General features: G+C 42.2%; 1 protein-coding gene across 1 annotated transcript in view; it reads left to right on the forward strand.

Annotated features, from left to right (window-relative positions):
- LOC139655603 (integrin alpha-5-like) overlaps positions 1 to 23,563 on the forward strand; it is a 41,982-nt gene extending 18,419 nt beyond the window's left edge. The window contains exons 11-30 of the mRNA XM_071533043.1: positions 2,255 to 2,307; positions 3,938 to 4,146; positions 4,613 to 4,804; positions 4,895 to 4,940; positions 5,031 to 5,144; positions 6,218 to 6,273; positions 6,825 to 6,982; positions 8,337 to 8,474; positions 11,935 to 12,002; positions 15,194 to 15,344; positions 16,001 to 16,093; positions 16,497 to 16,576; positions 17,010 to 17,090; positions 17,188 to 17,293; positions 18,764 to 18,922; positions 19,280 to 19,387; positions 20,767 to 20,880; positions 21,424 to 21,525; positions 21,780 to 21,902; positions 22,741 to 23,563. Of these exons, the coding sequence (XP_071389144.1) occupies positions 2,255 to 2,307; positions 3,938 to 4,146; positions 4,613 to 4,804; positions 4,895 to 4,940; positions 5,031 to 5,144; positions 6,218 to 6,273; positions 6,825 to 6,982; positions 8,337 to 8,474; positions 11,935 to 12,002; positions 15,194 to 15,344; positions 16,001 to 16,093; positions 16,497 to 16,576; positions 17,010 to 17,090; positions 17,188 to 17,293; positions 18,764 to 18,922; positions 19,280 to 19,387; positions 20,767 to 20,880; positions 21,424 to 21,525; positions 21,780 to 21,902; positions 22,741 to 22,824 (2,235 nt within the window). The 3' untranslated portion in view covers positions 22,825 to 23,563. The remainder of the gene's footprint in view (positions 1 to 2,254; positions 2,308 to 3,937; positions 4,147 to 4,612; positions 4,805 to 4,894; positions 4,941 to 5,030; positions 5,145 to 6,217; positions 6,274 to 6,824; positions 6,983 to 8,336; positions 8,475 to 11,934; positions 12,003 to 15,193; positions 15,345 to 16,000; positions 16,094 to 16,496; positions 16,577 to 17,009; positions 17,091 to 17,187; positions 17,294 to 18,763; positions 18,923 to 19,279; positions 19,388 to 20,766; positions 20,881 to 21,423; positions 21,526 to 21,779; positions 21,903 to 22,740) is intronic.
- The last annotated feature ends 566 nt before the right edge of the window (positions 23,564 to 24,129 follow it).

The following is a 24,129-nucleotide window of genomic DNA, read 5'->3' on the forward strand; positions in this document are numbered from 1 at the left end:
CACTAGCATTATCCAAAGTGAGAAGACTGACCTTGTAGTAATAAAAAGTTATTAGTCATCTTTATAATATGGCCTGTAGATTCATACATTTTAAAAATAAAATATGATTAACTCAATACAGCTGATGAAGCCATTTTTATTTTTTGAACTATTTCAGATGAGCAACCACGTATTCATCCGCTGCGCAGTGATTTTTTTAGCTGTAAACATTGACAAATCATTGCCCAGCATGTTTACTTCCTATGGAAACAGGGAAAGTAGTCCCTGGTAGTTTGAAACAGTATGTTCATTTTGTATCATATTTCAGGTAAATTTGACCAGTCTCCTACACAAAACTACCAAACTTAAACACATATCATTTAAGATTGCTTATCATTTAACTTTAGAGCTGCTACTGCTAATGCTAATAGCCTACTATCACTCAAGATAGTGTATGCTAAAGTGTTAGCATGGAGCATTGGAGCGAATGATCTAACGGGCCAATTTCCCAAAACCTTGTTGTAGAGAGAGAGAGAGAGAGAGAGAGAGAGAGAGAGAGAGAGAGAGAGAGAAGGGAGAACAACCAGAGATGAGATTCATAACATTGTTGCCAGAGGGTCAGGGCTCTGAATGGAATCGTAGGGAAACGGACATAGTTGTTACTGGAATTCAACAAGGCTTCATTATGTGTACAATGCAAGATGTGTGAGCATATGAAACTGATGACCATGCACACGTGGGAAAGCATGTGTTTATATGTGTTTCTTTGTGTGTGCATGTGTGTGTGTGTTTTCAGTCTGGGAGGCAATCAATGACTGCCCAAAGCTGTCAGTCTCAGGGTGGAGGGCGCTGTGTAAACTGTTAAGTTCACAGTGAGAGTGATCTGAGGTAAACGCCTGGCTAGTTGACTCTCTGCTCTCTGTGGGTTCAGACTGGTCCCTCCATGGGTGCTTGCACTGTGCTGTCTAAGTCAGCTGCATAAACACAGTAGAGAGAGTGTATGTGCTTACCCAAGAGACCCTGCAGCTCTGGGAACTGAAGACAAAAATGTTGTCATTTTCATTTGTGTTTCTTTAAGCTGAATGTCTTCACTTTCAAGCCACTGATACCTGAAATGTTTTCTGCATTCAGCTGCACTACATAGTTGACTTACCAATACAGCGCCAGTTGGACATGGATGGAAAGTATTCATTATTTTATTTTAACAAAGACCTCCATTTTCATGGCCCACTGTGCGTTAGAGAGAAAAAAAAAACTGCGTTCACTCTTCGAGCAACTTGGTTGATGGGTTGCTCTACTCTATTTAGGTAGCATTAATCTAAATTAAACAAAAACACTCAATAACATTACTTAAGATTTTACCATCGACCCCAACAATGGATGCAACCGTTCTCCACACATCATTTTTCATCCCTGTAGCCTTTCAAATAAAAGTTGTAGACAGTTGGGACGCTTTGAGTGGCTGTAATCAACTTCTCGTCCATTTTGCACTTGTCAGGCAGAACTATGATCATGAAACTAAATCACATCTGTAGTGAAACAAGGGAGCACGGAAGTCTGATGACCCTGAAAAGTTCAGCTGTGGCCAACTTTTTTCTGTCGACAAGCTTGTTGACTGTCCACACATCCGCCAAGTTTCTCTGGTTGCTCAGCTCTATAGGAAATTAATGGACTTTTGCTGACATGTTGATCATGTTGCTCGCAGTGGAAGATCATAGTGGAGATGAACTTAGCCCTACGCCCTGTGTTTGATTTATGGTGATACAGTTTTAAATGGCCTGTTTTTTCTTTTTTGTCTTTGCATGTGGGATGCAGTAAAACACTCCCGATATTCAGTCACAAGGGTCTCCAAACTCACTCCGGTGTATGTAGACTACAAATCACTTTGAAGTGAGAGTCACCCAAGGATGTAACTTGACCCTAATTTATCATACATGGTACGAAATGAAACCGACAAACACCAAGCCCTGCGAGTATTTTCTCGGAGCGAAAACTAGAGCAGTTTGAGTCCAGGATCCCCGGACCCCCTACCTCTCCTGGAGCTTACAGAAGCTCTTGACACTGAGCTCCATGAAAACAGAGAAGAGGAGAACCCAGGGGATTGAGGGGATTGAAGGATTGAAGAGGAAGAGCTTCGGGGGGGTGGTGGAGGATATAAATGAGAAAGAGGAGGAGAAGGAGAAAGAAAATGAAAGAAAGAAAGAAAGAGAGAAAGGGATCTATGCCCCATGGTGTGATTACAGGCTGACTTTGTCTTGTTTGTAATGTGTTCCAGATGGGGTCCTACTTTGGCTACGCAGTGGCAGCCACCGACGTCAACAACGATGGGTGAGTGAACGGACGGTGAGGGTGAGGGAAAGTCAGAGATGATGGCACGAAGCGGTGAAAGGGAAAGAAAAGGAGAGTCAGAGGTTACGGCAAGATACAACATGGAAGACGACGACAAGAGAGAGGGAGAGAAATGTAAGACAGAATGCAAGAGTGAAAGAGAAAATTGTGAGAGGGCATTGGAACAGAGGTGAACAGCATGACATTTTAGAATAATCCCACGCTCGTCCAGTCACCCTGTCTCTCGCTCATGTGTCATGAAAGTTTCCCCTCCCTCTGCTTTTAAAAATATACTCTCACACTGTCTGTAGCTCCCCTCCTGTGTGAAGTTCTCCTTCCTCCTCCACTTTCACTTCCTCATATCCCTCTACCCCACCCCGCCTATTCAGGTGTAGCCTTTAAAATAAATATGTAGTGTGTTTTAAAAAAGATTCCACAGTACAGTTTACACATTGCAGCCATTAAAAGTGCATTAGATTACAAAGTGCGTACTTGAATTGTGTATAGCTTGAGTTAAGGGGCGGTCACATCTGAATTGACCCACTGATTTCTCTTTTCAAGATACTGTAGCTACCATGTTTTCTACAATAAATTACACTTTGTGAACAACCTTGCATTAATCTTTATTCATTGTTTAGTAATTGGTTAAGCAGCTAATTAGCTATCAGCTATCTGATTCTATGCTAGGGCTGCAACTAACGATTATTTTCATTGTCGATTAATCTGTTGATTATTTTCTCGATTAATCGATTAGTTGTTTGGTCTATAAAATGTCAGAAAATGGTGAAAAATGTGGATCAGTGTTTCCCAAAGCCCAAGATGACGTCCTCAAATGTCTTGTTTTGTCCACAACCCAAAGATATTCAGTTTACTGTCATAGAGGAGGAAAGAAACCAGAAAATATTCACATTTAAGAAGCTGGAATCAGAGAATTTTGACTTATTTTTCTTAAAAATTACTCAAACCTATTAATCGATTAGCAAAATAGTTGGCGATTAATTTAATAATTGACAACTAATCGACTAATCGATTAATCGTTGCAGCTCTATTTTATGCTATTTGGTTAGCAAGTTATGGAAGCTAAGTAGCAATCAATTGACTCTGATGCTATGCTATGTGTTTAGCAAGCTAATGTTAACTATACATTACAACAGGGAATCCATGAATGTACCATCTATATTATATAATATGATGATTCCTCCATGTTGAATTTTCTTTTGTCAGAGGTCAACGCGGCCAAACAAGTGTTTCTATTGGCCGGCTGCACAAATTAGCAAGTCAAAGTTCACCAAATTTTAACTCTGCATGAAGGGGAAGTGCAAAATCAATTCGCAATCAGAAGCGATTGTTTTTATTCGTCCTTAGCGTGGTTTTCAATTGACATCAAGATTTCCACAAAGATTTGTGCTAATGTGACCGCGCCTTTAGTATGTTTTTTTATGTTATACATTTAGTATCAGTGAGCTAGAGGGGCACACATGGTAATCTGCTACTTTTAGCACCAGATTAGCAACATCCACAAATCAGATGCCTACAAAACCTGTTTTAAATATTTGTTTGCCACTTTTTCCAACAAAATAATTATTTTCCATTCTCTTCATTTGACTCCTCCCTCCCCTCGCCTCCCCAGTCTGGATGACCTGGTGGTGGGAGCTCCTATGTTCATGCGTCGTGGGTCCGATGGCCGCCTGGAGGAGCTGGGTCGGGTCTATGTGTACCTCCAGCGGGGCCCTCTGCTGCTGGAGCCCAGCCGGCCCCACCTCAGTGGCCCCCGGGCCTTCAGTCGGTTCGGCACCTCCCTGGCCCCGCTGGGTGATCTCAACCAGGATGGATTCAACGGTAGGTGGGGGAGGAGAAGCAATGAATGGCCAAAATATTTGTTTCTGGGGTTAGACAGATATAGCGGTTTGGTCTTAATATTGACATTTTATTAAATATCGGATATCAGTCGGTCAGTGTGGTCCACCTCTGATATGATGGAAGTTCCGCCCTGACAACAACTACAAAAAACCTGTCTGGAAAACCTGCAATAAATTAGCATTTTCTTTGCACGTTATTTATTCATTGTTGAGTTTCCCTACCATTGATCAGGTGAGGGGGCAGAGGGTCACCCTGCCTTAAAGAGCTGCTAACTCTGTTGGTTGTTTGTAATGTTGGTGATCTAGGAATCTAAGCTTATTCTACGTCACTTACTGTAAGTTGCTCTGGATATGATCATCAGCTAAATGCCTAAAATGTAGATGTAAATGCAAATGTAGGAATATATGGTTGCAACTTACACTCTGTCGTTGTTGGTAACTATCAGACGTGGCCATTGGTTGTCCCTATGGAGGAGATGACCAACAGGGATTGGTTCTCATTTATAACGGACATGCTGGAGGACTGAAGGACACGCCTACTCAGACCCTCTCTGGCCAATGGGCTTCCAGCTCTTTCCCAGCAAGTTTTGGCTTTGCTATCCGGGGCAACAAAGATCTGGATCACAACGGCTACCCAGGTACTGCAGAAAATAGTCCAACTCCAGGTCTCTATTTAAATGGTATCAAGTTGTTTATTATTTTCAATTAATCTACTTTGCCCCTTACAGATCTTATTGTTGGCGCTTTTGGGGTTGACAAAGCAGTGCTATACAGGTATGTTAAAGCTCATAGTAGTGTAATGACAATAGACCAGTAAACATGCTGAATTCTTATTCTTTCTCCATGATCTGTCTCTTCCATAAGGGCTCGGCCAATAGTGAATGCCAGCGCATCTCTCACAGTGCAGCCTACCATGTTCAACCCAGAGGAGAAGACTTGTGAGGTGTCCAATGGGAATGAGACGATGGCTGTGTCTTGGTATGGAAACCCACTCAGCATATTTTTATAGGGAGATTATACACTATTTGATCCAACATGATGATGTTAATGTGAGGGAACAGAGTCTTTCATGGTTTAACACAACGTTTAAGAGTAGTTTAGAAGCTCTCAATAACACAGCATGGAATATGTCTTGCATCTTGTTATGTAACACACATCTTAGTTTAATTTCAGCTTTCCAAAGTTTACCTCATGAAAATGTCAAATGACTTCATGTTTGACCAGCCTTTCCAGTTTCCTGTCCAAGGTGCTTTAAACTACAAACTCAGTATCCTTAGATCCAGTGAAAAAAGGGAAAATTCACCCTGCTTTCAATCTCAGTGAAGCTCTTTCCACAAGTTCAGTTTAACCGTCATATTAAATGTGGAACACTTTTAGACTGCTGGAAGGGAGGTTTGCCAACTGGCCGGTATTTCAGTATCTGCCCGTAAGGTTGATACAAGCAAGTCTTGTTTTTGTGTTTATTGGTGTTTTTGCTGCCCTGGAAACAAGGAGGCAGCAAAGCGGGGAGGGAAGAGGAAGTGGAAGAAAGGTGGAGTAGCCTTATGGAAAGAAGAAAAGATGGAGACGTGTGGAGGAGGACAGGGAGTAGAGGAGCAGTTATGAACGTGGGAGAGGGTGGAAAGGAATGACATTCACTCTGAATGAGATAGTGTTTGGCATCAGGACCCTTCACGCAGCGTGAGGCGGGATACGCTCGCCACACACGTGTGCATTCCTATGGCCACACATATGCATGAGTGCATGTCTTGTGTGTACTGATTTACTGGAGCATTTGGATGCTGTAAACAACAATGTATGCATTAAAGCACCGCAAATCCATGCACACACACATCTTCGTGAGCACAGTGATTTCGGTAAACGCTCTGCAACGTTACCACACCAAAGCCCCTGAGCTATTGAGTGAAAACTTTGAGGAATCTGAGGCGTTATTTACTCAGTGATACACATTTGCGTGTGTGTGTGTGTGTGTGTGTTGTTTCTGAGGGTTAGCTCGGTATGCAAGTGTGTAAAGTCTCTCCTTTGTCTTTTTTTCTGTCTTCAACCTCCAGTGTCAGCATCGGTTTCTGCCTGTTGGCTAATGGGAAGCACCTCCCCTCTCATCTAGGTGAGGCGAGTGCACGCACACACACACACACACACACACACACACAGATGGTCCCTATTACCTTGCTTTTTTTTCTGCGGCCACAAGTATGCTGGACCTCACTGTGGTCAATTTGGCAGTTAAGATTAAGATAAAAGAACAATCATGTAAATACAGGGTAACTTGGTGAGCTCAAGGAGTTTAGAGAGAGAGTGTGTTTACGCTTGAGTGTGTGGGTCTGCATTGTGTGTGTGTTCTCTGTGTATTTGTCGTCATGTGGGTCATAGCAATGTAAATGAGTTTATGCCTATTACCCTCCACTTGTTTCTGTATGCTTTGTATAGAACAAATACTGAATAAATAGAGGTGCTTTACCATAATAATGTTTACCATGTGTGTATATACATGTATATTTGCATGTGTAAAGGCTTCGTCTTTGTATGGGTATGCATACATTTACATGTATTTCTGTGTGTTTTTGTGTGTATACATGCATATAGCTGTATGGATAATGCCATACCTATACTGTATATGTGTTTATTTTGCTTTTTGTGTGTGTGTGTGTGGTGAAGGCTTTGTGGTGGAGGTTCAGCTGGACAGTGTGAAGCAGACTCAGAGGGAGGCCATCAGGAGAACTCTGTTCCTGGACAGCCAGCAGCCCAGTCTGGTTCAAACCTTCAGCCTGGCCAACGGAGGACGCGTATGTCACGACACCAGGATCTACCTCCGGGTCAGTCACGCTGCCTGTGTTTCCATCCAGCTGTCAAAGCAAATTTTCTGCGAACTTTTGATATGTTGCAAAAATAATATAATGCAAATTAGGCGGTGGGGGGGTTCCATCAGCTGGGTTGAGGCAAATAAATAGCCTTCGTGAACGTCAATAAAAACCCACATTCACAGGAAAAATGGAAAGAGTCCTTGAAGAGAATTGATTAGTATTGGTTATTATACTAATTTATACTAACCTATTGTTCTTTAGAGTCAGTTAATATTCATATTTCATGCTTTTATCCAAAGACGAAAACAAAGAAATGCACTAACGCGGCGAATAATTCCCATATAACTAACCACGACAGAGTTGTAGATGTTTTTTTTTAAAGATTTATTTTAGGCATTTTTATGCTTGGATGCTATGGATTCGAACCCGGGTCGCTGCGGGAAGGATTTTTTGTTTTTTGTGCTATTGAGGAAATTTGATCTAATTTTGCTGTTTTCGCTCAGGTTTTTTAATTCGATACATCATAATTAGCAAAAAAAAAAAAAAAAGGAATACATCGACTTTTTGGCAAATAATATGTGATGAGGTGAGGAGTGGTGGCAGTTTCAGTTTTGTTTGTGCGCTATGCTTTTGATGCGATGCGAGACTAGCTGGTGCGCTAAAGTGTTTAAAGCCATTTCTCAATAGACAGGATTTGAGGTAACCATCCCAGGTGCTACATTGGGAGGGATAGTTAGAAATAAACACTGAAAACACAGAGGTGAAACTGCTACCAATCTTCTCGTCACACTGCCATCCCTTCACTCGCCTATCCATCAGCGCTTATTCATCCACCCATGTATTCTTTTCGTCTCTCTTTGAAGGGGCCACAGTCATTCCGGCTGGTCAATCAGAATTCATGTCACATGTTGGAGAAACTTAAAACAGACATCATGAAATCCTACATTTACATTTCACTATTACATCTGTTTTGGATTTTGGGTAGTACAGCACGACTAAACCGCGACCATTCCACTTTCCCTTGTGCATTTACCTGGGACAGAGCATTCACCATAATGTACAGTAAAGGCTTATTCTACCCAGGCCCATTACTTGGCATTTCCCCCAACCGTTGTAGGTATATTTACCCTGCATCTGAACTGTCTACTCAAGTGTCATATTGTCCACTAGTCTAAACCTACTTGGATTTAAATGTTGAGAACCGATAAAAGAGTGTATTCATACACCAGTCCTAGGTTTTTAGATCCATGGAGACACAGTGTCAGTAAACACTACATTATAATGCATATGTGTTTGTTTGTAACACTCTTTCACTTCCTCTTTAGTCTATTAATGTCTGACGTCATTGCACTTCTTTCTGCTGCAGAGTGAAGAGGAGTTTCGGGATAAACTGTCTCCCATTTACGTCAGTCTCAACTTTAGCCTGGACCCTCTCGCCCCACTGGACCAGCATGGCCTCAGTCCTATCCTGAATTATCAGACAGCACAGCTTATACAGCAGAAGGTATGTACATTAACTCATGATACTAAATAATTTAACTCATAACACAATATGTCCACATGCAAGGTCACACAGCATCTCACATAGATGCTGCATTCCATTCAAAGTACAAAGTCAGATATTCCCAACTGGTAGAAGCTCTTTGCCCAACGTAAAATCATGCATGTTGCCCATGATTTTGGCAAAGTTAGCTAGCTAGTTAGCAGAGAATGTTTAGCGACTGAAAGTGCAACTTTACATTTCAAATTTATATGTTTAACCATTTACCACACAGGTGTTGTGATAGATAAGGCCATGCAATGGTGAAAATCAATCTTTTTGAGGATTAAAAACATGTTAAAAGTTTACAGTGTAACTGCATTGCAGAGTTTTGTAGCTGGAATTCCAACTTGAAGGGCTGCACGTTGCATTTTTCCTTCAAAGTCGGAATTTCCTATGCTTTGCACGAATATAAAGTATATTACTGTATATTCCCATGCTAACATCTAGACCACACACTCTATTAAACACAGATTATCTGGCTACACATCATGCGTTTTCTGCACTAAGCAGACGGTCATCACATATATTACCAGTGGAGAGAGCATAGCAGATGGTATTGTTCATTATTTTCACAAGGCTATACCAAACAATCAGAACTCATGTACAAGTGTTGTACATGTGGTTCACCATGCTACACCAGCTTTGGCTGCTAACTTCATAAATAGCACACCACATCTCCCACTGTTTACATTTTGCACGCAGGAAATTTATTTGAACGGGGAAGGAGGAGGTCAGAGGCAGCCATTTTGAAATTGACATCATATGTAGGGCTCCTCTGTAGTGCTAAGGCCCACATGGTTAGAGGTTGAGGGTCAGCCCTGATAGAGCAGGAACTGAATTACTAAACTCTGGCCTTTGGTAGTTTTTTTTTTTGCTTTCTATATGAGGAGTTTGAGGGTGTATGGAGGATTGGCGAGTCATGGCTTTGCAAAAACACAGAGGGAGGACTGACAGCTCCGTTTGGGTGGGGCGCCTCTGAGCTCAGACATCTGGTTGTGGTTTGTTTATGTATGTTGCCAGTGGTCTCCTCCACCAGGCAAGAGCCAGACCCAGAGCACGTGCATATGTTTATGTGAGTGTATGTTAAAAGGTGGTGTGTGCGTGCACGTGCATGCTTGTGTGAGTGTGTGTGCATGTACACCATGTGCTTGTAAGTGTATTTTTTCTTTAAAGGAATACACAGTTTTCAGCTCAGAAGCCCTGACTTTATGGCAACTATACTATTGTCTATACTATTCTATACTATACTTGTTCTCCCTTCTCTTCATTTGAAAGGAATACACAGTTTTTGGGAGACTGGAGTCAAGTTCAATTTTGTCGTTACGTGATGGAAACACCAAAATGATCCATGTTTCCCCAGTAGATTGTGGTGATCCATGTTAACATTTTAGCCTAGTGTATTGAGTGTTAGTGGGCTCCATGCTAACATTTTATCATACACTATGTTGAGTGATAGCAGCTCCATGCTAATACTTTAACATACACTATGTTGAGTGAAACTAGGCCACTGTTAACACATCTGATTTGCACACGTATCTAGCAGAAGCTAGCGTTTGCATAGTAGTGCGCTGCTGAAAAAACCTTAGACCAGCCAAGGTTATGCTGGTGGCCAACTTATGCTGGTCTCGTGTAGCAGCTGATTTTGGGGCATTTTTATGCTGATGTAGCTGATCTACCAGCATCAGTGATCAGTGTTCATTGACCACCTTAACCAGCATCATCTCTGCCCAGCTAAGACCAGCAGTGCCCATCAAAAATAAACTCAGACTATCAACCAGCTTTGGTCTTGGCTATGTTTTTTTTAACAACATCTCAAGGTAACTAATTGTAAATGACACTGCATGCATGTAAGAATGGAATCGACTCGTGCTCACCTTAAGTAAAAATATGAGTATGATATTTCATTTTTATAATGTATGAATCTACAGGACATATAATAAGAACCACTAGGAACTTTTTATTATTAAGAGATGAGTACTTTGGATAATGCTAGTGGCCTGCTATCACTCAACATAGTGTATGTTAAAGTGTGCAAATCAGATGTGTTAACAGTGGCCTAGTTTCACTCAACATAGTGTATGTTAAAATGTTAGCATAGTGTATGTTAAAATGTTAACATAGTGTATGCTAAATTGTTAGCATGGAGTCTACTATCACTCATATAAGTGTTAGCATGGAGCACTGAAGCCAACAATCTACTGAGGACACAAGGATGATTTTGGTGTCTATGTTCTCATCACTTCACAGGTGAGTTGACCAACAATCTAATCAAACAATCTAATCAAAAACCTGGCGTGTTTCTATAAGAGTCCTTAAGAACTGGCAGGGAAATCGGTACAAACCAAATGGGAAAGCATTTACTGTTTATTCCTGCATGGATCTGAAGTATTTTTCAGGCTCTATCTCTCTCATCTCAGACACATGGATCAAATGGATGGGAAGATTGAGAGATGAAAGCGAGAAAGAGAGAGTAAAAGTGGTTAGGGGGAGGGAAGATACGCCTGGAGGGAGGGCACCCCTTGGTGTCAGCATGTCTAATACAGACCTCTGTGTGCCTCTGTCTGTCTGGTGTTAACTGACCGATGGCCCCGTGGCCCCGAGTGACCGATAACACCGGGGACTTGAATGAGGAATCGCCACTGAGACATGGTGAACCATCGCCAGGCTGGCGCTTTGCTCTCCTATAGCCCTCCATAGCATTCTTTTGCAGTCTAATGCTTCCCATATGTCGGAGAGATGGGGGTATGGCAACAATGGCGGTATGGTTCACTGGGCTACATAGGAGGAAGAGAAATGGTGGAGACAGGAAAAGAGAGAAGAGAAAGGAAAAAAAAAGCCAAAGGGATCTGATGGAAAAGACAATACCGTCAAATCAAATCACATTCATCTTATATTGTGGGGTTTTTTTACCAAGTCATCTGTCACACAAGACTACAGAGGAGATTAAACCCTATCCTCTCTAAAAATGTGAGGTTTGCTTTTCTTTGTCCCGTACTCTTTTTGATCATGGCTTCTCCACAAAAATGAATCGTTTAGATGGTATTCATCATCCCTTCATTCTCCTCAACCTTCACCATGTTTTCTGTTCTGCTCTCTCTTCTCCCACATGACATTTATCCTGCAGACATGAAAGGATACGGCTTTCATGTTACTTCTTGGCTACTAGTTGTTGCGAGTTTTGTGAACATATTGAGGATATACTGTACATAGTCTATATCCATTCTTATCCTTTCATTAAAGCACAAATGCTGCGTACTAGGCTCTCTAAACACCCACTTCCCTGAAAACCCCTCTCTCTCCATACCTTTGTTTTCATCCCTGCTCTTCTCTGAATACCTCTCTCTCTCTCACCCGTCCCATCCGACCCCCGTTCCTCGCTCTTTCACTCTTCCCCCATTTATCTCCATCCTGTGTCTCCCAGGCCCAGATTCAACTGGATTGTGGAGAGGACAACATCTGCGTCCCCGACCTCAAGCTGGCTGTTTATGGGTGAGAGGAAATCACCTTACTGCTCAAATCACAGTTACCTGATTCAGCGAATGAAACAATGCAAACCTTTTAATTCCAGACATTTTCATATAAATACATTTCTGTTTTGCTACTCTCTTTCATCGATTGCTATAACACAATAATGATTCAACTTATATCCAGTTCATGAAAGCTTTTCCATTTCCTGTTCTAAACAGCCGGTGTCTGGTAGCACTTTCCTGGGAAAGAGGAAGTGATGCGTTTCACATTTCCGGTTTGTTTGGAATAAACAGAAGAAGAACTGGGTAGTTAGCATGAGCAGTGATAGCCACCATGGCTGAACAGACAAAGAAAAGAGAAACTCAAACTTCATTGACAGAAACTCCAAGGAAAAAGACGTCACGGTACTGGACACACTGTTTGATTGACAGGTGAAGATGGAGACAAAATTAAAAAAAACATCACAGCAATGAGCGCTTAGCAACAAAGATTGAGACAGAAAAAAAATAGTTGGCTGATTACCACTTTAACTGTAGCTGTAAATGTTTTTTTACATAGTCAAATTTCCGGTAGTACTTTACTTAAAGTGGCACATTATAAGCATATTATGAGTGCATGATAATTATTATAATTAGAGCATCATATAATAAACACAATTGTAGGGGTTGGATACTTTATGGGGTACTTCTATAGTTAATGACATGATATTAAATGGAGTGGAATGGAATGTATTTCTGATGATTATATTGAAAGAAAAGTTTATTTTTTATTCTTATCATCTACGTCCATCACAATGCACTTTGAGTAAAGGGTTCAATTTTCTAATACAGCGGGGAGGAGAACTAGCGCTTCATCTCCTCTTGTGACTGAAAAACAGACAGTTTGACTTCACAGAGAAAGGAAGCGAGATGAATGATAACAGCCAAAGAGAGGAAGTTTAGGAATGATACACAATGTAAGGTTTGGATTTGGAAAAACCCGGGCCGCGGCAAGTTCTCAGACACGGGACACTTATGGCACGAATTACAGGACGTTGTTTACAGCCCATAACACGGCCTGCTCTCTCAGTACAGATGGAGGGAAAGATTCCCCACTCTTGGCTCACTCACACTTATTAACATTCATCAATCTTGCGTCCTTGTTTGTGACGGGACGTCAGCCAAGTATTTGGCAACGACTGTGTCCATTCACAAAGTGAACACACACACACACACACACACACACTCGGTACTTTCTCCTCCCAGCCAGTTCTGCTATGAGGGATGTTTTGCATTACGTCGCCATGTGATTTCTCTTAGCTGCAGAAATACAATCAGTGTTAAAAGTTTCCCATGGAAACTCAAAAATCTGCATTCGGAGTCGCCACAGGACCAAACTTGAACGGTTCAGCACTCTCGCCGAACAGAATTCCCCCTTCACTGATATGTAAGACGCAGCATTTTTCCCAAAACCGTGTGGATGTTTAGCATTCACAGTCTATTCCTGGTCTTTGAGTTGTGTCCTCTGGCCTGAATTATGCTTTCATAAGCTTCATGATCCACCGTTCTATTTCCCCAACAAATGAAACTCAATCTAGTTAACGTCTGAGCCGCGCTGCAGACTTCGCCCCTTTCTCGGCATCTGCAGAGTGTCGCTGACAGAGTATCCCATGTTGCTTCCTCCGCGCTCGCTAAACTGGCCCGGGCCTAATTGAAATCATCTGGCGGCCGTCTCACCTAGCGAGGGGGGTCGCCGCGTCCGGACCTTCGGAGAAAGAGAGGGGGAAGGGAGGAGGAGGAGGAGAGAGAGGGAATGAAAGGAGGACCCCCGGTTCTGACCCCTCGACCCGACTCATTCCTACTCTTTTTGCTCAATAGAAACGTGAATTTATGATCGCGTTCGGAAGCGTCGGGGTGGGGGTGGGGGTGGGGGTGGGGTGGGGGGTTCGGGGGGACTGGCGTCGAGAGGATTTATCGCCACGCTGAAAGTGTGTGCGCGCACAAGGGGGGGGTGTCACTGTGAACGAGCAGGAGGAGGTGGGGGTCGGTTTCCTGAGACAAATCATAGTGATTTGATTTGGGGGCCATGGACAGCTATGTAGCAGGGAATGGCCCTTGGGGAATATCTAAAACTGAGATGCATTTGTCTGAAAACTTACTTCACAGCTTTTCACTACATTTGCATTTTGGGCATTTAGGTGACGCTCTTATCCAAAGCGGCTTACAATGAATGTAGCGGTAGAGGAAGCATAAATCCTCAGATCGCCAACATTACAAGGAATAATAGTAGTTGTTGTTAAACTGCCCTGACTAGAGCTACCATGAAAAAACATTTTCGAAGTGTGTGTTCATAGTGCTGTAGTAACTCACTAAATTTTAGATTTATCTAAGATTGAAACGCTATGGTTAGGTGCCACTTAAAAATAGAAAAATGGAAAACTACAATATTTGTAATAATATACAGTTTGTTTTTTTGTTTTTAGTTTGAAACAAATGAAAGTTATATTGGTCTTGGACACCAAACTGGGGTAGTTTGCACAAAAAGTAAGGCGGGGCAATGGCTCTCACCGACCAATAAGAAGCAAGTTCTCCCCCATGCCAATCAACCAGTGGCTGTTGAAATTAAAAACTGAAAAATACCTCTGTTTGTGTCTCTGACCGATATTTCATTCATTCATTTTCTTTACAAGCTTATTCCTGTTCAGGGTCGAAAGGGGCTGGAGCCTGTCCCAGCATGCATTGGTTGCCAGTCCGTTACTGGGCCAATGTTTCAATTTTAATTTATTAAAAAAACCCCAAAACAATTGAAAATGGTGCCTAAATTCTCAGTTTTGCGTTGGCAACAAATTGAGATTTTGGAATATTGCACTAAATGTTCCATTTTTCTATTTGGATAAATGTTACACAAAGGATTCTTTGAAATTGAGTGACAGTTCTGTGAAACTTGAGTGCAGGTCTTATCTTACATACACATACACATACTAGCTGTCTGCAGTGGGAAGACGGAAACTCAGATTTTAGATTAACACGCACAAAACAGTCATAAACCTTGCTTGGCCTTTTTTTTTTTTTTACTTCTCCAGTCTTCAAAGATGGAGACAAATTGCTCACTTCTCTGTAACTCATAAGTCAACACAAGAAACATAACATTTACGACTGGATCAGATATGTCGGTGCAACGTCTCAAAGGACCAAAAGAATACCGATGAAGCGGTTGCGGTCTTCTTCTCTCAGAGACAGAACGGAGGTTTACCTGGGTGACGAAAACGCCTTGACCCTGACCTTCAACGCCAGGAACGAGGGAGAGGGAGGGGCGTACGAGGCTGAGCTGTACGTGGTGCTTCCCCCAGAGGCCGACTACAGCGGGATAGCACGCAACAATGTGGTGAGGAGGTCAACAGTCACTGGACTATCTGATGGACCTTGCATCTCAAAAAAAGTAAAAAGCCTTATTTTAACACTGATGACTATCTGATGTTCAAATCATCACATACAGAACCAGAAGGCGCTCCGTAACAGTTTATGTTTGTTTATCATTTGTCTTCCGAGTTGAATTTTTCGACCAAAAAGCACATGAATGCAACGCTGTTTAGCAGCCGAGGTGGAAGTCCCGAATGTCGGACTTTCCCACCAGCACTTGAACGCAGCGTAATAGTTATGGCTAAAAAAGGATAATTGTCTAATGGTGGAAATCCCAGATGTGGATCATGTCCACATTTCAGCTAAATCCATTTGTAACTTCTTGCTAACAAACAAGCAGACATGAGTGAAAACATATCAGACAATGTATTTTCAGTGTCCAAAATATATATTTGAATGGAGGCCATCCTCGTACGCAAATACACTTTTTGGTTATGGGGTACAATGGTGAGTAAAGGGGTTTCACATGCAAGCATACCAAGACTCAGTTAAGAGGTTTTCCCCTGACACCAGTGACAAGGCGTATCCATGTAATGAGTCAGACTACAAACTAATTCATGATGGTAATGCAAGCAACCAATGACTAGTATTGTTAATATCTGAACGTTGTGTCCTTTCCAGAGCCTGACTCAGCTGACGTGCAGCTATGAGGCGGAAAACCAGACCCGCTATCTTGTGTGTGATCTGGGAAACCCCATGAAGTCTGGCACCAGTGTAAGAACCAACAAGGCCCACATGTCGTCGCTGAGCTCCAATTAGTCCGGTCGAGTCGAGCTAAACTTTTCTTGTGTAATAGAATTCATACACGAGGAGACTCAAGTGATCAAAGAAAAAAAAATATACGAAAGTAGTGCGAACCTGCCCTATTGCTAAAAATACAAAATATAGGCCTACACACATATTTCACATAGAGAGGACCCCGCCGCATAACCACACACACACACACACACACACACACACACACACACACACAGACGTACTCATAGACAAAGGCATTTTTGGTTTCTTATCAAAACCAATAGGATCTGTAGGACTTTAGGACTTTAACTTTTATATAATTCAATGTCCAGTGCTCCTGTGATTAATTTGCATGTCATTTCTGTGGGTCGCCTCATAGTTATGGGCCGGCCTCAGGTTCACTGTGCCCCGACTGAAGGATACTCACGACGCTGTACAGTTTGAGCTCCAAATACGCAGGTAGTGTTGGTTTTATTACTGTACTTCCAATTGGTCACGTTTAGTTTGACCCGCATGCCATTTCCTCATTGTCTCAAAACGCTCATTGGGAATGTTCAACTGGAATTAGTCTGGTTTTGACAGCTTTTGTTTCTTTATTTTGGTTGTTAAATTGGTCGTAAATCCAATTCCAGGTAGCATTAACAAGGTCTTAAAAAGTCTCTAATTTGGCTTTCCGAAACCTGCAGATACCCAGGATGTGTCATCCATTATTGTCTATTAAAAACCTCGATTGGAAAATGAATAGTTTTGCCAAATTTGCTGTTTTGGAAAGTTGTTGTTTCAGTGTTGTTTTTTCGGGACATGAATGCAGGAATAAGTGTCATTTCTGAAATATTTAAAATGGAAAAAAAGACACTCTCTCTCTCTCTCTCTCCTGCTGTCCCTATTGCAGTAAAAATGAGAACAACTCCCAGAGTGACGTGGTGCTGTACGACCTGGAGGTGGCTGTGGTGGCCGACGTCATCCTACAGGGGTGAGGCTTCGGCGCCGTCTCTAACCGCTAGCACCGTTATCGTCGTTGCCAACCGTTGCGTGTAAAGATAACCCGACTCCATCCGTCTCTGTCGCAGGGTTTCTCGGCCGGACAAGGTGGTGTTTCCCCCTCCCGGCTGGAGAGTCACCCAGAGCCTGAGAGAGGAGCGGGAGCTGGGCCCCGAGGTGCAGCAGGTCTATGAGGTACGCTGTGTTTTCTGACACTCGAGTTTTCCTGCCCTCCCATGTTTGCTTGTTGCCAGGATGCAGTGTTAAATAAAAAAAAGCGGGTAAACTAAAACCAGTCAGTGATGATCATAAGGAAAACAACCACCAATATCAACAAAAATCAATATATTATTAAAGCATTCATTCATGCTCTTTTCCCCTTAAAGCAGTGGTTCTCAACGTGGGGTCCGGGGACCACCAGGGGTCCTTGAGGGGGTTCCAAGGGGTCCCCAGCAAATTGATGCATTTTTAAACTTCACCATTATTTAATTTACAATGAGTTAACACAATTAGAGAATGTAGAAGAATGACTATTTTGATCATAGTTTCACTGTTATCTACCTACAATATGGATAGTCCTGGAATTCTGGACAAAATCATATCTCACAATAAAAATATTGTCAGATATGAGTCGGAGAGACAAAATCTCATCAAATGGGGGTCCGTGGCCCTAATGTGGACTAAATTAGGGGTCCTTGATATGAAAAGGGTTGAGAATCACTGCCTTAAAGGACCCTATCCTCATATTTGATATTACTTACTATGATATACAAAGCCTAATAATGTGGCTGAACACTATTCTGCAAAGTGGTGAAAGTGAGTTTAGGTGGGTTTACCCTCCACTACATCCCTGATTTCTCTCACTGTTGTTTTTTCCCTTTATCTCATACTCAGTGCATTTCTGTGTTTTTCTGTACTGAGGATACTTGGGGTACAACACTTGCTTTGTTGTACTAGTTTTGTTTGATGGATGAAGACGGTCTTTGGGAATCGGTTACTTTTCCTCAAAGCTAAATCAGATTTGTCAAATGTTTTAGCGAGGTCTCTCATTAAGACCCATCACTTACATTGAGGATGACTCCACTAGCTGCGGGACCCCAGACAGCTTTCCCGTTTCCCCCTTTACATCCAGGCTTGCAGGGGTGTGAGAGGAGGTGGTTCTGTTTCATGTGCTCATGAGTTTTTTCCCTTTGTGAGATGTTTTATTGAACGTGTTCCATGCAGCATTTTAACATCAATAAATCACCACCACGTTCATTTTGAGACATTAGTATAACTACTGTAGACAAATGAGACCGTCACGGAGAAGATTGGCAGCCTCTACTCTGCATTCACCATGGTTTCTCCACCTGGTGGATTTGGAGGGAAATCTGCTGGATCGCTTTACGGCACAAAACAGAACACAGGAAGAGGTTCTGTTCTTCCAGAGCAAACGGAGATAAAGCTTTCAGAGTTTCTGGCAGCAGATGGTGGAAGGAGGGAAAGGCCGATGGAAAAAATCACTTCCAACAACTCTCTTTCCAACAGGGTTTATGTGAAACGTGGTCTTAATTTGGAGAAACAGTAGCACTAACAATACCACTGGTGTGAGACAGAGGCTACCAGTCGTCTCCACCACGGTCTCATTTGTTTATGGTAACTACTCTCTCTCTCTGTCTGTCTCAGCTGGTGAATAACGGTCCCAGCATGGTCAGCCAGTCCGTGTTAGAGTTGCGATGCCCGCTGAGGGCCCACGGCCAGGAGCTGCTCTACCCTGTGGAGGTGATCGCTCAGGGGCCACTCAGCTGCTCCTCCAACCACACCTTCAATGCACTGAAACTCAAGGTGAGGACACACAAGAGATGGGACGTTTTGTGAATTTATAAATGTCATTACAAAGTGCAAATAACATAATTTGGACGGAGAGCTTGTGGAATTGTGATGGGCAAGTGTCTCATTTTTGATTACTACAGCAGCATAAAATATCCCCTATATATTGTCACATTTTTTGTATTGCGATATATTGAATTTCCATATATCGTCCCATCCCTAACACACACGCATAAACACACACACAAAAACACACACAGACACAAACAATGGCTAGGTTGGCATGGTGAGGCCATTCCCCTAGGTCTATTTTTGGCCCTGAACATTGGATTGTGTTTGCTAATGAGCCTCTTAATGTCTTTGTGCATGCAGCTCCTGCCTGCAGCAACAGAGAGGCCGCCGTCGCTGCTGTCCAGCCCCGAGCACCGCATCCGGCGGAGGGAGGTGCACAGGGACCCTCTGGCTGAACAAGGCAACCTGGTGAGATGACATGGACACACCGGACGTCCAGGCCTGATGCAGTTTTAGGTTTTTAGCGAGCCGACGGTGTTGTTTTTAATAGTAGGAAATGCGGGAAAATAAGGATTTTGCCAAGCCATAACTAATTTTGATGGAGATCCTTCTATATGTACAGACACAGTTTATTTACATGTGCACACACACACACACACACACACACACACACACACACACGTTTGTATTAATATTGACTACATTCATTCCCTAAACCCTGACTCTAACCTTAACCCTAAACCCAAGTCCTAACCCTAAAATTGCTCCCTATAGAGGTGAGAACCAGCAAAATGTCCCCACTTTTGCAGATTTTCTTCATTTTTCTTCATTTCAGAAATAAAAGAACACACACACACACACCAGCATCCACTCCTCCACCGCTCAGTTCACTCCATCTGTTCCATAAAGCCCCCCCGGGAGGTGTTTGTTTTTTCTCCCTCTCTTCTTCTGCTTTCCTTCTTCGCTCCTTGGTTTGAGAGCTCAGCATGTGGAGGGAATCATGGTGACACAAGTCTGCAGAGCCGTTCGCTCTGAAAACACCACAACAGAGGCTGTTAAATAAAGTCAATGGCACTTGGGTTGGCTGTTCAATCCCGATGGGAATCTTATGGGCTGCTTCGCTACATTCACTCAGGACATTCAAACCTAATTAGCCCAGTCGGATCGCAGGGGGAGCCAGCTGTGGATTCCCCGCTTGAACAAGACTTAAATTATGATGAGATTATTTTCTCAGCAAAGGAAATGGGGATACATGTCGTGATCTCTGGCCAACATCTCATGCAGCTCGCTGTGATTGTTTGTGAGACAAAGTTAATTAGGCTTGTGATTTACTGGATTGTTTATGTAAGGCTTAGGTCACTAGCACTGGAACGTTTGACAGCCCCTCTCAATTCAAATTAGCTGTCTTTAATTTAGATCCTCCACCCAAATTAAACTCTACTATTGAAATTTCTTTTGAATCAGCACCGAATAAAAGGGAAGATTTTTTTTTTATATTACATAAAATGGGATTCTGTGATCAGAGATAGTGTACTTCTTCTGGAAACACATGTGGCCCCCGATGTATACGAGAAATCAGCTGTCAGTCAAACAGTGTGTCCAGTACTTTTTCCTTGGATTTTCTGTTGATGCAGTTTGAGTTTCTGTAGGTGGCGCTCTTTTCTTTGTCTGTCTTAAAATAGTGGGAGTGTATGGGAATTCTTCCATTAATTCTTCCATTTCTGTGGTTCCCTGCAGAAGACAATGAAATAGAGCATACTGGTGTGAGCCTAAATCAACAATCATTAGTGAAAAGAAAATAGTTTGATTTGTACTTTATGTCTGACTGGGACCCTGTCCATCCACAGTCCTGTGCTACGGTGGAGTGTTGGCGGCTGCAGTGTCATGTGGGGCTGCTGGAGAAAGGAGCCAGTGTTATCCTGACTGTACGCTCCAGGCTGTGGGCTGAAACCTTCATAGAGGTGAGACTACAGGCTGCTCTGCTGCACTCTACTGTTGGTATACCATCAGTACACTGGCTATGCTGGTACGAAACCCAAGACTGTGTGAGAGAACCGATTGATTGATTACATTTTGTAATATTCATCAATACTACACTGGTTGTCTGTGGGAAGCCCTAACCTGAATTGATTCTAATGAGACATTTTGATCAAATTCCTCACAAGTACAGGAGTAGCAGTAGGAATAGTAGTAGTAATACTAGTAGTACTTTTCAGATTTCAGTGGAGAGTTTTAGTGTGCCATGGTTTAAATGCTGTTTCTGGGGATTTTCCACCCGGTCAGGAATACAATTTGTTGGGAAACAATGAATAAAGGTGACAGTTTTCATGCCAAAATATTCCCCAAAATTACAAGTAAAGATAGTGAATATAGGCACAAAATATTGCTTATCAGCAACTCAGCATTTCAATCCAAAAATTGGTTTATCAGCCTTCAAAAGCCCATATCAGTCGAATCCAATTACACTCTTAATGTTTTTCCATCTCTCTTTCTCTTGACCTCAGAGGGCCTACAAGCAGTATGTCCTGGAGTGCTCTGTTCAGTACAGAGTGGACAGGATGCCTTATTCCATTACTCCCAAACTCAAACCGTCTGGATCCAAAAAGGTAACCGCAGCTGATTCTTTTGTTGAAATGTCTGGCAAAAAAAAGCCACAATCCATAATTCATAAAGCTGTTACAGACTGAATCAATTAGAGTGCACTATGGGGTGTACCATAGATCTTTACCATTGCAGTGCCATTGGGACTTTAGCATGTTTTTTCCCACAATAATCAATGTAGGTTGCATTTGAAGGGCAATGTAAGGTAAAAGTATGAAGATGCAAAGTTGTAAGACGGCTGTTGTTTGCTGTTGTTCAGGTGGTGACAGCTGTGATGTGGAACAAGCCGGACAGTCAGTTCTCTGTTCCGGTGTGGATCATCATCCTGGCCGTCCTAGCTGGGCTGCTATTACTCGCCCTGCTTATATATCTACTGTACAAGGTAACAAGTTAAGATAAGCTAGGTATATGCAGTTTAAGCACAGATGCACCCATGATGACATATTGCAAGCAACTGCCTGTTGCCTTGTATGACGGTATTCACCTAATGCTGGCTGCTCATCCACGGAGCAGGTTGGTAGATGTTTACATGGGTTAGATGGCATTACTGTGGAGCATTTTGATATCAGGGATCAAGCTACAAACCTTTTTGGGTGCTAGGTGGTGTTGCTGTCCAGCCATCTAACCTCAAGGACCATATCGGTGTTCAGTAAAACAATATGGAATGTTACAATGTGTACGTTTTTGAGGATTCAAGATGCTTCAAGGAGATGCTTTGCTTCAGAATATTTACAGTATTTTATTTTCTAGTGCCTCTCGTCCACCTAAAGAACCACAGGCTGTTTTGGGCACAAGAGACTTTTAGCCCTGAATGAAACCACCAAGTACAAGCCATGTGTGCACCTAGCCACCAGCTAGCAGCTAACCAGGCCACATGCTCATGTTTTTAGGCAACAGTCTAATTTAGCTTGATTTATCAAGTTGATATGATGTTTCCAGCACAACTCATTCAATAATATAAAACAAATGACAAGATCTGTGGGTATCTACCAACATGAAAAAAGAAGTGACTTTTTTTTCTAAATACAACTTTGGCAAAACAGAAAATAGTACAATTTTCATTTTTTCACTGTGAACAAGGAAAATCCAAGAGTGTAAAACCCATGAAAAACATTACATTATCTATTTCTAAAGGTACCCCCCCTTTAGAATACAGGCTTTGTGTCAGATTGATTTTCAGTTTATTAATTCTGAACTTCCTCTGCCTGTGTTCCCTCCAGATGGGCTTCTTTAAAAGGTCAGATCCGTATGGTACGACCATGGAGAAAGCCCAGCTCAAACCCCAGGCGTCCTCCGAAGCCTAAGTCCAAGGAGAAGGAGCCTAACCCGCAGCTGTTCCAGAGAACTGGAAGGTCATTCCATTTCCAAATGAATGACTCAACTTGTTAATGAAAAGCAGGCAACCCATTTATGAAAGGACAATTATGGGAGCCGTACCACTGGAATATTTGATATCTGGTGCTGCACTAAAATGCCAAAGCAGGAAAGAGTTCAGGGGCCATGCAATTCCGAGTGAAATTGCAGCACTGTTGAAGCTTCTACAGAAACAGCAACTCAATGTCTTGCTTCCTACCAGCTCAGCCCTGGTGGAGAAATGTTTTCCTGTTAAATTGTTCATTTGTTCAACTGACTTCTAACTCCATGTTGAACAGGAAAATTATGACAACTTCAAACCCTCTAAAGATAAAGCAAAACAAATTCACCTGCACATAGTTAATAAAATGAATAGCACTAATGCTATTTTTCCATTCATGCAGGAGTGTTTTGAACCACATTTGCAATCCCAGTGTTAGATATTTCTTGAATTTCCTGCTTTTGTATAATCTATACACCACTCAATATTTATGGCACAATGTTTTCCTATTGATTGTTGAATGTTGTACTGTACTGTTGGAGCAGGAAAATCCTGATGAAAATACAATGTTTAACTTGAATGATCTCTCTCCCATATTGGGAGGTGTTTTGCGTGTGTTGTACAATATGTATGTAATGTATTCATTGTGTTATGACCCATTGGTGTTGTGGCCCAAAATAAATCCTAATTTTGTATACTCAACTAAAATGTCATTAATGAGTCATCAATGAGATATGTGGGCAATGGAGCAGGTGGATTCACATTCATGATCTTCAGGGTCCAGTTTTTCAACAGTTTATCAGAATTATACAGATTTTCTTATGGATTTTTTTTTTTTTGTAATTCAGCACAACAAATCAGCATAGCAAATCTTTTTGCATAAAATTCAATATCATGATGGAAATGAAAATCTATATGCGCAGTGGCGTGCCCTCTCTAAGGGGCAGGGGCAAAAAATTAAAAAGGGTCACCTCCACTTGCACCAACCCTAACCCACCTTGGGGAGGCAGAAGTGCATGCTGATATAGCCCTCCAATTGGGTTGGAGTGAATATTAGTATAGAAACACAAACACACACACACACACACACACACATGCACACACACACACACCATCATCAGGAATAATAACCCAACTTTTGTCCCTAAGGTTATCAACTCATGCTCGCCTGTGGAGCTCGTTGCTTTCTAGCAGTGATGGCTGCACCTGTTGTGCCCGGTGCCCGCTTTACGCGCATAATTGAATAGAACTGGAA

The sequence above is a fragment of the Centroberyx affinis genome, unplaced genomic scaffold (assembly GCF_046629955.1).
Source record: "Centroberyx affinis isolate AG114_WGS23_722 - 3 ecotype Tasmania unplaced genomic scaffold, CSIRO-AGI_Caff_v1 ptg002313l_1, whole genome shotgun sequence".
Classification (NCBI taxonomy): domain Eukaryota; kingdom Metazoa; phylum Chordata; class Actinopteri; order Beryciformes; family Berycidae; genus Centroberyx; species Centroberyx affinis.